The sequence below is a fragment of the Gopherus flavomarginatus genome, chromosome 2 (assembly GCF_025201925.1).
Source record: "Gopherus flavomarginatus isolate rGopFla2 chromosome 2, rGopFla2.mat.asm, whole genome shotgun sequence".
In the NCBI taxonomy this organism is placed as follows: domain Eukaryota; kingdom Metazoa; phylum Chordata; order Testudines; family Testudinidae; genus Gopherus; species Gopherus flavomarginatus.
The window spans coordinates 287,900,379-287,916,768 of NC_066618.1; the positions used below are offsets into that span (position 1 = coordinate 287,900,379).

The 16,390-nt window shown below is 37.2% G+C and overlaps 1 protein-coding gene across 1 annotated transcript in view; it reads left to right on the top strand.

Annotated features, from left to right (window-relative positions):
- Positions 1-16,390, top strand: part of KHDRBS3 (KH RNA binding domain containing, signal transduction associated 3) — a 196,153-nt gene that overhangs the window by 154,740 nt on the left and 25,023 nt on the right. Inside the window, exon 5 of the mRNA XM_050939797.1 lies at positions 7,995-8,077. Within this exon, the coding sequence (XP_050795754.1) occupies positions 7,995-8,077 (83 nt within the window). The remainder of the gene's footprint in view (positions 1-7,994; positions 8,078-16,390) is intronic.

Below are 16,390 nucleotides of genomic sequence, written 5' to 3' on the forward strand. Positions count from 1 at the left end.
AACTTCCCTAGGCAATCTATTCCAGTGTTTAACTACTCTGACAGTTAGGAACTTTTTCCTAATGTCCAATCTAAATCTCCCTTGCTGCAGTTTAAGCCCATTGCTTCTTGTTCTATCATTGGAGGCTAAGGTGAACAAGTTTTCTCCCTCCTCCTGATGACACCCTTTTAGGTACCTGAAAACTGCTATCATGTCCCCTCTCAGTCTTCTCTTTTCCAAACTAAACAAACCCAATTTCTTCAGCCTTCCTTCATAGGTCATGTTCTCAAGACCTTTAATCATTCTTGTTGCTCTTCTCTGGACCCTCTCCAATTTCTCCACATCTTTCTTGAAATGTGGTACCCAGAACTGGACATAATACTCCAGTTGAGGCCTAACCAGCGCAGAGTAAAGCGGAAGAATGACTTCTCGTGTCTTGTTTACAACACACCTGTTAATGCATCCCAGAATCATGTTTGCTTTTTTTGCAACAGTATCACACTGTTGACTCATATTAAGCTTGTGGTCCACTATGACCCCTAGATCTCTTTCTGCCATACTCCTTCCTAGACAGTCTCTTCCCATTCTGTATGTGTGAAACTGATTGTTCCTTCCTAAGTGGAGCACTTTGCATTTATCTTTATTAAACTTCATCCTGTTTACCTCAGACCATTTCTCCAATTTGTCCAGATCATTTTGAATTTTGACCCTGTCCTCCAAAGCAGTTGCAATCCCTCCCAGTTTGGTATCGTCCGCAAACTTAATAAGCGTACTTTCTATGCCAACATCTAAATCGTTGATGAAGATATTGAACAGAACCGGTCCCAAAACAGACCCCTACGGAACCCCACTTGTTATACCTTTCCAGCAGGATTGGGAGCCATTAACAACTACTCTCTGAGTACGGTTATCCAGCCAGTTATGCACCCACCTTATAGTAGCCCCATCTAAATTGTACTTTCCTAGGTTATCTATAAGAATATCATGCGAGACTGTATCAAATGCCTTACTAAAGTCTAGGTATATCACACCCACCGCTTCTCCCTTATCCACAAGGCTCGTTATCCTATCAAAGAACGCTATCAGATTAGTTTGACACGATTTGTTCTTTACAAATCCATGCTGGCTATTCCCTCTCACCTTACCACCTTCCAAGTGTTTGCAGATGATTTCTTTGATTACCTGCTCCATTATCTTCCCTGGCACAGAAGTTAAACTAACTGGTCTGTAGTTTCCAGGGTTGTTTTTATTTCCCTTTTTATAGATGGGCACTATATTTGCCCCTTTCCAGTCTTCTGGAATCTCCCCCGTCTGCCATGATTTCCCAAAGATAATAGCTAGAGGCTCAGATACCTCTTCTATTAACTCCTTGAGTATTCTAGGATGCATTTCATCAGGCCCTGGTGACTTGCAGGCATCTAACTTTTCTAAGTGATTTTTTACTTGCTCTTTCCTTATTTTCTCTTCTAAACCTACCCTCTTCCCGTAAGCATTCACTATACTAGACATTCCTTCAGACTTCTCAGTGAAGACCGAAACAAAGAAGTCATTAAGCATCTCTGCCATTTCCAAGTCTCCCGTTACTGTTTCCCCCTCCTCATTGAGCAGTGGGCCTACCCGGTCCTTAGTCTTCCTCTTGCTTCTAATGTATTGATAAAAAGTCTTCTTGTTTCCCTTTATTCCCATAGCTAGTTTGAGTTCATTTTGTGCCTTTGCTTTTCTAATCTTGCCTCTGCATTCCTGTGTTATTTGCCTATATTCATCCTTCGTGATCTGACCTAGTTTCCATTTTTTATATGACGCCTTTTTATTTTGTAGGTCACGCAAGATCTCAAGGGTAAGCCAAGGTGGTCTTTTGCCACATTTTCTATTTTTCCTAACCATCAGAATAACTTGCTTTTGGGCCCTTAATAGCGTCCCTTTGAAAAACTGCCAACTTTCCTCAGTTGTTTTTCCCCTCAGTCTTAATTCCCATGGGACCTTGCCTATCAGCTCTCTGAGCTTACCAAAATCTGCCTTCCTGAAATCCATTGTCTCTATTCTGCTGTACTCCCTTCTACCCTTCCTTAGAATTGCAAATTCTATGATTTCATGATCACTTTCACCCAAGCTTCCTTCTACTTTCAAATTCTCAACAAGTTCCTCCCTATTTGTTAAAATCAAGTCTAGAACAGCTTCCCCCCTAGTAGCTTTTTCAACTTTCTGAAATAAAAAGTTGTCTGCAATGCAGTCCAGGAACTTATTGGATAGTCTGTGCCCCGCGGTGTTATTTTCCCAACATATATCTGGATAGTTGAAGTCCCCCATGTTAAACCTGGCCTCCATAATTCCTTCATTTACAATGATGGATTGGTTTATCACTCTCTGTTTAAAGGATGCTTATTTTCATCCAGCACAATCATTGACAATACCTGCATTTCCTGGTGTTGGGATGCCATTTCCAATACAAAGTGTTCCTGCTTGACCTCTCCACAGCACCAATAATCTTTTCAAAGTGCCTTTCTATGGTAGTGATACATCTGAGAAAACAGGGTATTTTTGTTTACTCATATTTGGATGATTGGTGGCTAAAAGCTGCTACATCACATTTACAATCTCCCTCTTTTCGCATCTGGGTCTGCATCTCAATGTCATCCTATCATATCTCTGTTCAACTCAGAGAACTATTTTTATAGGTTCTAAACTGGAGTCAGTAGCAGGGAAGGCTTTTCTTCCAGAGGACATGTTTCTACAAATAGAACAAGTGGTTTTCCAAATTTGAGCTTGCCAATCCCAGAAAGTGATCGCCTTCCAAAGTCTTATGGATTCTGAATTCACTGAATTGGTAAACAGACAAATCATGTTCTTTGAGGTATTCTGTTCAGTCCCCCTTCATCGGTCACCACAATGTCGGATGTATCCAACAGTGGATTGAGAGCCCATTTTGAGGCTGGATTACAATTCAGAGTCACTGGTATTTTCATGAAAAGAGCTTGTTCATAACGTGTTGGTATTAAGAACTATTTGTTTGGCCTTCAGATCTTTCCTTCATATAAAAGAAAAGGTTGTTCACGTATCAACAGACAATACAATTGCTACAACAGACAATACAATCAACAGACAATACATGAACAAACCAAAGGAGTCCTCATTCTTTCCAGTTATGTGGTGAAACATTCAGATTATGAGATTTATGCATGCTTTGAGATCTTTCTGGTTGTCCTGAATTTAGAAGGGGAAAGCAGTGTGCTAGCAGATTGTCAGCAGGAACAGTTCTCAAATTCATGAGTGGTCCCCGAAGGATAGAGTAACATGAAACATCTTTTCCTGTTGAGATCGGCCTGAGGTAGACCTGTTTGTAAAAGGATCAATAAAAAGTGTCCTTTCCTCTGTTCAAGAGCAGAGGGGGAGAGTCCTTCTACACTGGGAAAGAGTATGCCCTTCCTCCTTTTCCATTGATTCAGAAAGTAGTGAAGGGGAAACATCAGGACAGGAAAAAAGTGATATTTGATTGCCACAGCTTAGCCAAGACAGCAGTAGCATAAGCTTTTTCTTCAGCTGTTAGTCAGAGTGTACCTGTGTCTTCCTCTGACTCCAGATCTCTTATCTTAGCAACTAGGCAGGATCCTTCATCCAGATCCTCAGTCGCTTCATCTTAGTACCTGGTATTGGACCTTGGCTAGTCTTGAACAGTAATATTCCTCTTTGGTTCAAAATGTGCTGCTTAATTCTAGAAAATTGTCTATTAGAAATATTACTATTTAGAATGGGCTACATTTTGTTGCATGAATGCAGGAAAATGTGATTGTGCAGTTTCACCTTCATATCCTGTATTTTGGAATATTTAATGCACTTAAAATCTGAAGGATTATCTGATTCTTCCTTAAAGGTTCTCCTGGCAGCTGTTTTATTTTACCATGCTTTGATTGATGGTAGATCACTCTTTGCATGTTATTCTGTTAAAAGGTTTATGAAGGGATATTTAATGTGTATCATCCTTTAAAGTATCCAGTCCCATGCTGAGATCTTAATCTGGTTTTATCTGTGCTTATGAGGGTACCTTTTTAACCTCTGATAGAATATTCTTTATTTTGTATATCTATTAAAGAGATCTTCATCATTTTTATAACGCCAGCCAGAAGGGTGAGCAAACTCTATCCCTGATGGCTGACTTGCCAGTTATAGTTTTTCGTAAAGATAAGATAGCTATTAGACCTGATCCCTATGTTTTGCCAAAAGTGGTGTCCAAGTTTCCTATCGACCAGACAATTTTACCAGTGTTTTTTCCCCAAAGCCTCACACTAATAAAGGGAAATTTGTGTTATGTACTTTATATGCTAGAAGTATTCTTCCGTGTTATTTAAATATAACAGAGTTTTCAAAGTTCTTCTAGGTTTTTTGTTTGTTATGCTAAGAAAAATAGGAATCAGTGTGTCTGCTCAGACTATTTCCAGATGGGTTAAACTATGTGTCATTTAGTGCTACAAATTAGCAGAAAATCCTGTGCTTTCTGTGTTTTATGGTCTCATTCTGCATGGCTGTAGAGGCATCTTTTGCTTGTCTTAAACATGTTCCAGCTAGGAACTGCTACCTGGAAGTCAGTGCATGCATTCACTCAATGTTATGCTCTGGATCTGGCTTGAAGAGTGAATGCCAAATTTGGTAGAGCAGTGCTTCAGTCATTATTTAATTTTGACTTTGTTCCCACCTCCTGGGTTTTCAGCACTGCTTGTCAAATTGCCCATAGAAGATAATATGCAGAGCCACTCGAAGAAGAAGAAATGAAGGTTACTTTGTTGTAACACAAGTTCTTCAATATGACCGCATATTCACACTTCCCTCCTGTCTCCCCCTCTTTCTCAGAGTCCTATTATGGTCACTCTGAGTTAGCAATGGAAGGAATTGAGAGTGTAGAGGCCCAGCGTCCTCTTGTAAAGCTTTTGGAAATGCCAAGGGAAAGAGGCAAGGCATGTACTCCTTAGCGCACACTGCTTGGAGGAGGTTCTCCAGTTAGGCCACCTGGTGACACAATACCTGTAAGTGTGAATATGTTATCATCTCAAGGAACTGTGAGTTATAGGGAAGTAACCTTTGTTTATCATTCTTTGCGTTCTGTAAAGTGAACACATCAAAACAGAATAGTCCAATACCTGTTCAGAGACTGGAAGGTTCAATGAAACCCAAAGCTAGTAAATAATATACTAACATTTTTGGAAGAAGATTATATTTAAAGAGAAGTTATCCAGATACTAAATATAGTAACACACAAAGCTGCCAACCAGGATGGGATAGGAAACGGTAGTATTGGCCATGCCAGTTACACCCTATTAAGGCAATTGGGCTAGCAACTTATGGAACCAAGCCTCTCTCTGCACTCTGTTGAACCTGCCATACTTATCCAGCATTCTGTCTTCCTTGTGGTGAAGTCAGTTTGCTAGCACTGTTTCGTACTTGGAGCACATTATGGCATTGTTCCTTTTAAGAAGGTTTAGATATGCTAGGTTTCAAGCAAAACCCACTTTTCTTTGTCTTATGACCCTTCCCTTACCCCACGCCCCTCAGGGCCAACTGTTCAGCAAAACATTCCCTCCTAATGTAGCCAATATGGGTTATCTGAGTTGATTTCCAAAATTCCTTAGGACTCTCCTTTGGTGGAAGCTCCCAACCAATATAATATAGGAAGTTCATTTTGATCCTCTATCCCCAGCCATTGTGATCATCACAGATACATCCAGTTTGAGTTGGAGAGCTTATCTCTGAAGCTGAGAGTTCAAAATTGGTAGAATCTGGGGGAGGTGACCAAGTGCCGTATACATGTAATGTATATTAGGTTGCCTCAAATCCTTTCTGGCATTGAGTCAGGGCTATGTTGTTAACATGATGGCTAAATATTACGTTAATGAATAATGAGGTGCTAGTTACCAATAATGCCAGGAAGCAATGGCAGTGTCGGATGAGAGTCTGGCCCATCAAATGGAACTCAGCAGTCTAGTTCTGTTAATCTATAAGGTGCCACAGGACTCTTTACTGCTTTTACAGATCCAGACTAACACGGCTACCCCTCTGATACTTGTCAGCAGATCTAACTGACAGAGAATATGGCAACAGACTCTCAGTTGCTGGCTGCAAGAACAGTGTGAGTGTTCCTTGAAACAGACAGTGATGGATAGACTATCACAGACATATTCTTGCTGAACTGGAGCAAGGGATTTTTTGATGCCTTTCCAACTATTCCAATGGTAATAAAAAGATGCAAGACATTCTCGAAAATTATACTAGTTGCCTTAGTTGAGCTAGACAGTATTGGTACACGAAGTTCCTAGGTCTTCTACATTCATCATCAGACCTGCTATCACAGAAAGGCTATTTTCTCTATTTTACCAATCTGGAGTTACTTCATCTCCATTCCTTTGACAATAATACGTTGACTACTTCTGATGTGGAATGCACTGTGGAAATAGAGGAGGCTCTGCTACATTCTAGAAAGGCATCTGTGTTGAATTGTTCATTTCAGAAGATGTTTTCTCAAAGGTAATCAGATAATGTCTCCATGACCCATGCCCATATAATTGATTTTGAAATATTTATTGTACTTGGTGTTTGTTTCCCCTCGTATTGTATTCTATCAAGGTGCATCTATCTATAATCTTACTATATTATCTCCCAGTGGATGTTTCTATTGTTTTCAGTCATCAAAAGATTCCTGAAAGGGTCTGGTGTTTTCTCATCAGAGTTGAGAACCTATTCCATCAAGGAACCTTAGTGTTGTGATGACAACATTGTACAGTTGGAGATCTTATGACAGTGTTCTTTATTCCACTTGACACTAAAAGCACCATTTTTAGTCACAATTACATCTACAAGAGAGTTACCCTGTATTTTTATCTCAAATTTATTCCAAATCTGATGTCTTAATTTCATCTGAATCAGATCATCAGTCTCCCAAGTATCTTTTCAAAGCTTACCTGGGGGAACTAGGCTTATATACCTTCTATGGCAAGAGAGGGCTTTGAGTTATTTGGGTAAAATTGAGGCCTTTAGAATATCAACAATTTTGTAACCTCGAGGGATCAATGTAAAGGGAATATCATTTCCAGTCACCATCTGTTTAAATGGATTAGGCTTTGCATTGAGTCATGTTGTAAATTATCTAAGGTCAGATCTTTACAGTTCTAGATTTCACTCTACTAGGCATATGCCAATATCACGGGGGGTACCTCTGTATTTTTTTCATTATAAACATCTGGTAGGGTCCTGCCTGGACTTCTGTATAAACTTTCATACAACACTGCTCTCTCAATCTGGGATCTAGGTCTGATGCTGGTTTTGGGAGGGCAGTTCTACAATTCTTGTTTAATTAGATCTCTGCCCTTCTTCATGGGGTTATGCCATTTACTAAACTCCCACAAGTGGGACTATGCAGAGGCTACTTCAAGAAGTACAAATGGTTACTCACGTTAGTAACTCTGGTTCTTAAGGGTGTTATCTCTGCATAATTGCACTGCCTGTCAGCCTCTCTCTTCTTCAGAATTATACTCTTACAGGATTCTTGAGTTTAGGGAAAAGAACTAAGGCAACTGGAGTTCCATAGCCTTTTTATAACCTTGTGTCCAAAGTTTGTTGCCACAAAAGGTCCCAAACTGACACTGCTTTCTTGAAGGTCTGTGGCTCCAGACATACCACAGGTGTGAATATGCAGAGGCAGCACCCTTGAAGAACCACAGTTACTTTGTGGTAAGTAGCCATTTTTATTCAACATGCTAATATCTCTTAAAAGTGCAAAATTGGTTGCCACCAAGATCTTAAACTTAAATCCGAAGTAACTACATAAATCTTAGGTCTTAGATTTATGTTGCCTCTTAGATAGAATTGGTGTGTATTAAGTATATTAAGATTTTATAGTTCCATGGTTTACATCTTGTTGCATAAATTTAGATTTCAGTGGATAGTTGTTCACATTTATAATTAACATATTTCTTTCAGTTCTGAAGTGTGTTTTTTACATTTTAACATTACTTTTCTGTTATATTTTTCAGGAATATGATGATGGATATGGCACTGCTTATGATGAGCAGGGCTACGACTCCTATGATAACAGCTATAGCACCCAGGCACAAAGGTAAGTATCAAGCCCCACTTTATTTATAGCAGAAAACTCCTGCAGTCAAATAGCTAATTTTACTTTCAGTACCAATGAATTCCTTTTATATCTAATCTTAAACAGCGTAAATATTATGCAAGAGGGTTGTTAGCAACAATCTGCAGTCTGATATTCTTCTCTGCTATCAGGTATGTACAAAAGACAAATTGCCACCAAAAGGGTTCGAATGGAACCCAGTAAACAAGGAGAAGAGGTATTGAAAGAATGGCAAATTTTACTAGATGACATTATTCAGAAACTTGATTGACAGTGGCATTATAAAGTGCCTGAACAGTATATACTTGAAAGAAAAGGAATTTTTACTCACTTTTTAGCTTGTTGGAGCTTGGCTTCGAAAAATTTCAAGAATCAAAGGATAATATGTGTAACTCGTTTAGTACAAATAGATTTTGATAAAACAATTTTAGGGAACTTTTTATTTGATTGATTTGGTTTATTTGGTTGAGCTCATTGTGCTGACCATGCCGAGTATGCAGATATTGTGGTTTTATGTTCCTGCATTCATTATCCATGGTGATTGACTTTAAAAGATTTTTCTCATGGGTAAGATGTCCTTTACAATATTTCTAAGGATAGGGAGTGTGCTGCTCAAACTGACAATATATCTCACCTACCAGTAAACAAGTTAAAGACAACTTTTACTTAAATGCATTATAACAGTGCTGCAAAATCTAAAATACTAAAGAAGCCTGATTTCACAACACAGTTGAGGAGGAAAAACACTTTCCCAGCTGGCAACTGAGGAATATTTTGCCATTCTGTTTGTCAGGAATGATTTAAGTCTTTGTGAGGGAAGAAAGATCTCAAAACCAGGCAAACCGCTCAAAGTGAAAAATCTATGGAAAGTTTTAATTTCACTATTTTCACTTAGATTGGTTTTTTATGATGTTTTTGACAACCAGAAAAGATTAATCTTTATTCATGGTGTCTCCCACCTGAAAAGGTTTTGTAAATTTCTGAAAACTGATGTGCATACCAGAAGCATTAAGAACTCTGGGGGATGTGTCTATCTTGCATACTACGTTTAGAAAATAGCAGCAGTTAACATGACTTTTTTAGTACAGATACTGGTCAAAAAAGTCTTCAAATTTTTACTTGTAATATTGGTAGTTCTATTTTGCTTTGTTGCTTTTAATGTTAGTAATAGGTTTTATTTGCTGTTGCAGCCTATGCTTTCAAATAGCACAATGAAAATACTGGACTAGACTAAAACTTAAAAAAATGATTATTTGAATTTGTTTTCCTTTTTGTCAGGTTTTAAACAAGATCTGTTATGAACTTTTTTTTATCTTTTACAAATTTTGGTGGTCCTCTGAATGATGATGATCAAAAATCAATTTTCCAAGAAAATGAAACACAACATGTAATTCATATGCAAAGTACTGATTACTAGCCATAATGTATTGTTATTGAGCTTCACCAGGGTAGAAGAACTTTATTAGGTAGTTGTTTTATGTTGCATCTGGGGTATTGTTCCAGTTATGTTCACTAGACTCCAAATTCGATAAACTTTTTAAAAGAATGACTTATTTACTTGCTTATTTTGCTGTTTTTATAAACAATAGGGGTAGTTCATGGTGAAAGGGAAGGGGATATGAATTTGCTTCATGTAGTATTGCTCACACAATCCCAGCTCTTATTTTTTGCAAAGATATTTCAGAATTTCATTAGCCAAACCATCTGAGCAACACACGACAGTTTTTAATCTGATGATCAAAGAACAGAAAATATTGTAATGTCATTTGTAACTACTGAGAGATGATTGTAACACTGGAATATATCTAAATATCTATCATTGGTGTCACACAAATTATGTGAAACAAAAGAGAATTGTGATGCTATAGTATCGTAAAAAATCTTTTTGATACTTTTCCCTCGTTATAAGTTGAAAAAAACCTTGACGTATCTGAATGAAGAATAGGTCCGCATGTTTAAAATGGGTCACTTTTTGATTAGCATGTAAAAGCAAGGTTTGCTTATTTTAAGTACCCCTAAAATAATGTGAAAGCACAAATTAGGTTAATCGGCCTCTTTAAACTTAGTCAACAGTTAGGACTACATTTTCCTTTTTTCTAGTACCGTGGGTACGTGGCATGCTTAAAAAGTTCATACTGATTTTAAAATATTGCAAATTTCAGAGATATTCTGTATACTTAAAATGAGAAATGCCACTGGAACTGGAAATATCTCTAGAAACAGACTAAAGTTTTGAAATGTACCCCACTGTATGTGCGCTTCTACTACTCAGGGGAAATTACAGATGTTTCATCTGTTTGATGTTGTTCAGTCTTAGGATTCCTGATTTGCAAAATAATGACTTTTTAGTGTATTTGTTGTACATCTCAGAGTAGTGGTAATTTTGGTATTCTAGGTTGAGTCAGATAGTTTTCTTATGTGAAACAAAATAGTACAGTGCTAGTTAAAGAGAATGTTCTTGCAGTGGAATGAATAGCTCACTGTCTCACCCAAGTCCATCTCAAATGTGAAGTGCAGTAGTACATTTTTGTAGTTTGTTCTCCATTTTCGGGCATCCAGTGCAACTGGATAGAGCTCTCCCCTAGCATGGCACCATTTCGTACTTTCACATCCTCCTTACTGTCTCCCCAGGATATCTGTAACTGATAGGGGTTGAAGGGAATGATATGACATTCAGATACCGTGGTCTAAATATTGTAGGTGGATGGGTAGTTGAATCTTCACTTGCCTTCATGAGAAGCTGCTCTTCCTCTCTATACAACCTAACCTCCTTTTCTCTCCAGCCACCAATACTGTTATATAGTAGCCAACCTCCAACTGGGAGACTGAAAGTGATGCCCATTTTAAGTTTTATTAATGGCATTTTGTTTGGTAGTCAGATGTCATCACTGAGAATCACTTTTGTGTGACTGCTGGTACCTATCAACTTTGAGTTTTATTTAAAAAACTTTCACTCTAATACCAGAGAGGAGAAGACTAAATCTGAGATGTCTCTCCAATTCTTACACATAGTAGTGTCCAAGCAATCAAGTACAATATCTGTGGGGAGTGTTTCCATTTTGGATACTAAAATGTTGCATCATCTACAAATAATTTGTTTATAGAGTAAATTCACAAATAATTGAGTGCATTTTGGTGGGCTTTCAAAGGAGCTATCTTTGGCAATTATGATAGTCTTCAAATAGATAACTCTGAAGTGTGCTGGATTTAGCCAGCCAGCTCCATTAATTTCTGTGGGAAATACATGATGAAATTCCCATGCAGCACTTAACATTTAGGGGATAATATTAGATAGAAATTACACCCATACAAATTAGTAAGGCTAATTGAACAAATAGTGCTAAAGCAGTCCAGTCATAGTAAGAAAGATGAAATGAGTTTATGAAACATTGTTGCTTAGCTTTTGAAAATTGAGAATAGTAAATATTTGTGAAATTGTCATTCAGCCAGCTCTACCTAAAGACCAGAGTATAATGGAAACTGTCAAAAACTATGAACACTCATGGTAGATTTTCAATGCCAAGCTAAGGAAAGCAAAAAGACTAAAATTAATGTTGCCATATGCCATACAATATAGCTTTTCTGCAGGCAGCTTTTACATTATGCATTTAGTAATTTCTTCATGAAAGCTGCACTACATAGATACATAATAATTTAACATATACTGCTGTATATAGCATAAATGATCTGTTTAAATATAAATTGAACTGCAGAAGTTAAATACTGCTAAAACAATAATACAATATTATTGTATTCATTTGTGCTTGGCACACAAGTATCTTTTTTATTTTTTTGTACGTGTGTGTGTGTGTGTGTGTGATATATATGAAACAAAATTGAATTACAAATAATACTTCTCAAAACCATACATCAGGCAATAATCTTTTACTTAGATTTATGGTCAAACGAAGTTGCTGTTTTAATGGCCTAATGTTAATACTAGAACATTTTATCATGAAAATCCACAGATTAGAATATAATGGAGAAAAAAGGAGAATTTTAACAGGGAATTATTTCAGATCTGTAGACCAGAGTTTAAACATGTTCACTCTGAAGACAAATTACATTAAAATATTAAATCTCTAAAACATTAAAGAAAATATTAGGCCAATGGCCTTTATGCCTTGGAAGCTTCATACATGATCTACACAAGTGTTTGCAAAGACAATAATAGGGCAAAAGCAAACTACTGGTAATAAATCAATTGCCACTGTCAGCTCACTATTTAATGTTCTCTAGAATACATAAGATTTATCACTGAGGAATTGTAGACTAATGGTAGTATATGGAAACAAAGTCCACTAGGGAGATGTACTACATCATTCAGATTTAGCACTGCCATCTGCTTAATAGCATTGAGATGACTACAGAGGTACTTATGATCAACCATTCATAGCAGTGACAGATGCTGCAGAGAATTAACATGCCTGAGAATGAGGTTTGTTACTAAAATTCAGATTATGTGACAAGATTGCCGAAAAAGGGTATATGTTTGTTACCTGTCCAACAGCACTAAAGGTTTACTATCTACTTTAAAGTTTTCTGTCAGGAGAGAATGATTAATGCTTGTAAACAAAACAAAATGCTTAATTTTTCTCAGATTTCAAAGCTCTTAAAAATTTATAGAACTATTTCGATTTTCCCCATGTCTCCTAGAAACTTCAAAAAAAAGTATTTGTAGAATTGTTTGTTGATATATGTGATACGGATACAGTGATTTATTCCTCTTAAAAGGTTCTTCTTGGGTGCCATATCCATCATATTCCAACCTGTGGTGGAAGTTTGTCAAGAAAAGAATTAATAATTTAAACTGTGAAAGCCATAGAGAGTAAACTAGTTTGCATAAACCTACATGCCATATGGCTTTTTCATAGAATCATAGGATTGGAAGGGATCTTGAGAGGTCATCTAGTCCAGTCCCCTGCACTCATGGCAAGAATAAATATTATCAAGACCATCCCTTACAGGTGTTTGTCTAACATGCTCTTAAAAATCTCCAGTGATGGAGATTCCACAATTTCTCTAAGCAATTTATTCCAGTGCTTAACTCCCTGGACAGTTAGGAAGTTTTTCCTAATGTCCAACCGAAACCTCCCTTGCTTCAATTGAAGCCCATTGCTTCTTGTGTTATCCTCAGTGGTTAAGAAGAACAATTTTTCTCTCTTCGTGTGACAATCTTTTATGTACTTGAAAACTGTTATGTCCCCTCTGTCTTTTCTTTTCCAGACTACACAAACCCAATTTTTTTTCAATCTTCTCTCATAGGTCATGTTTTCTAGACTTTTAGTCATTTTTGTTGCTCTACTCTGGATTTTCTCCAATTTGTCCACATCTTTCCTGTAATGTGGTGCCCAGAACTGGATACAATACTCCAGTTGAGGCCTAATCAGCGCAGAGTAGAGCAGGAGAATTACTTCTCGTGTCTTGCTTATATCGCTCCAGCTAATACATCCCAGAATGATGTTCGCTTTTTTGCAACGGCGTTACACTGTTGACTCACATTTAACTTGTGATTCACTATGACCCCCCGATCCTTTTCCTCAGTACTCCTTCCTAGACAGTCATTTCCCATTTTCTATGTGTACAACTGATTGTTCCTTCCTAAGTGGAGTACTTTGCATTTGTCTTCAATGAATTTCATCCTATTTACTTCAGACCATTTCTCCAGTTTGTCCAGATCATTTTAAACTATGCAAGAGCATGCAGGCACTGAAATGTTTAGAAAATATGACTAAAATGTATTCAATGAGAAGAAATTTAATTTTAAATTTCAAATCCTTGGATTTTGTTGCCTCAGAAGGAGATAAGATGGCCAGGCATCATATTTTACCCGTTTTACAAATTTTGTAAATGTAGTAGATCTTAGATCCTAGATTCCCAGTAAATGTTAATGTCTTCAAATCAGTCCTTCAAGCCACAAGGACATTTTTAAGAAATAATGTATCATATATTGTGTTTCACTATAATGCTTTGTTTCATTCTGATAGTAGATACTACTCAGATAGTAACTACTGCTTTGTCTATACAGCATTGCATTTTAGAAAATGGACCAGTGTTGATAAGTGAAAGTAGTACACATTGGAAAACATAATCTCAACTATATATACAAAATGATGGGGCCTACTTGGCTGTTACCACTCAAGAAAGAGATCTTGGAGTCATCGTGGGTAGATCTTTGAAAATATCCACTTAATGTGCAGCAGCAGTCAAAAAACAAACAAACAAAACCCTAACAGAATGTAAGGAAATGTTAGGAAAGGGTTAGAAAATAGACAAAAAATATCATAATTCCGCTATGCAAATCCATGGTATGCCCACGCCTTGAATAGTGCTCACAGTTCTGGTCGCCCCATCTCAAGAAAGATATATTAGAAGTAGAAAAAGTACAGAGAAGAGCAACAAAATTATTAGGGGTATGGAACGGCTTGCGTATGAAAAGAGATTAAAAAGACTGGGACTATTCACGTTAGAGAAAAGAAGACTAAGGGGGTATAATAGAGGTCTGTAAAATGGTGAATGGTGTGGAGAAGGTGAATAAGGAAGTATTTTTTACTCCTTCCATAGCACAAGATCCAGGGCTCACCCAATGAAATTAATAGGCAGTAGGTTTAAAACAAGCATAAGAAAGTACTTATTCAGACAGCCCAAATCAGCCTGTGGAACTCATTGTCATGGGATGTTGTGAAGGTCAAAAGTATAAATGGGTTAAAAAAAAGACTTAGGTGAGTTCATGGAGGATAGGTCCATCAATGGCTATTAGCCAAGATAATCAGGGATGCATCCCATGCTTTGGGTGTCCCTAAACCTCTCTGGCAGACCATGTGACTGGATTACAGGGGATGGATCACTGTCACTATAAGGTTTGTTTTCTAATCCTTTAAGTATTCCAGGAGCAGTCTTACCAGTGCCAAATACAGAGGTAAAACAACCTCTCCACTCTTCTGCCGAGATTCCCCTGTTTATGCATCTCAGGATAGCATTAGCCCTTTTGGCCACAGTGTTGCACTGGGATCTTGTGTGTGGCTCATTATCTGCCATGACCCCTAAATCTTTTTCAGAGTCATTGCTTCCCAGGATAGAGTCCCCCCCATCCTGTAAGTATGATTATCGTAATAGTTATAATGCGTATTGCTTGCTTCAGCCCAGTTTACCAAGCAATCCAAATTGCTCTGAATCATTATTTTTTCTTCTTCATTCTTTACCACTCCTCTAATTTTTGTGTTCCCCGCAAACTTTTATCAGTGATGATTATATAGTGTGGTCCACATCTTTATAGAGAGAGTCTGTCAGACCACATTCCCACCACCAGCAAATCACAGTGATGAAGACCTCCTTCCATTCAGTTTGTGACCACTTAGCATGCATATAGCAACTACAGCATTTGCTTAAATTGAAAAGTAAAGTAATACAGTCCATGCAATGAAAATGTTTCAGCATCCTTGCCTTAAGCAGTAGCCTCTTCCTACCCCTCCCGCACCACCCTCTTCATCTAGTAGATTTAGATATTAGAAATATAAATCATCCTTTTCATTCCCCTGCTGATATAGGATCATACCATCCGGTATGTTTACTACTGTACTTTTCAGTCTACTTTTAAATATCCATACTTCATGAACTGTGCAGAGGGTGAACATTCCATTTCACTAAGGTTTATAAGATTTAAAAATTTGCTTCATTTCAGATTGGAGTGAAACCTGAAAATTTTGAAATTCCCCTCTAAGGACAACTCAAAAAAGGTTTAAGAATGATGGGAAAATTTTTATTTGATTCTGACTTTTTAAAATGTGTTATATAATATACAATGCAAAATATAAAAAAATTAAATGACAAGTCATTTCAAAATGAAAAACCAAAATGTTTTGACATTGTTGGAAATTTCTTTTTTATTTTTTTATTTTTTCTAAATGAAATTTTGGTAAAATCAACATGACTTTCCAAGGCATTTTTATTTCAAAGGAATTGCATTTTACCTCAAAAAACAATTCCATCAAAGCTTTTTCCTGACCAGCTATAGTTTTCACCTCAACCATTTGCATATCCTTGGAAACAATTTTGCAACTTAATATACGTCAGGAAGATTGTTCCTGATACTCTGTACTTGAATCCATAGCTGCCACTAAGCATAAAATCAGAAAAATGTTTCTTAGGCTGGTAAGCAGCAATGTCTTTGTGTTTTGGGAATTTTAATGTTAAAGTTTCATTAATGCATTGATTTGCAGATGATGGTATTTCAAAGTTGTACTAAAATTTAATTGCTGACATTTTGTTTGTAGGGCTCAGTGTTTTAAATTTACA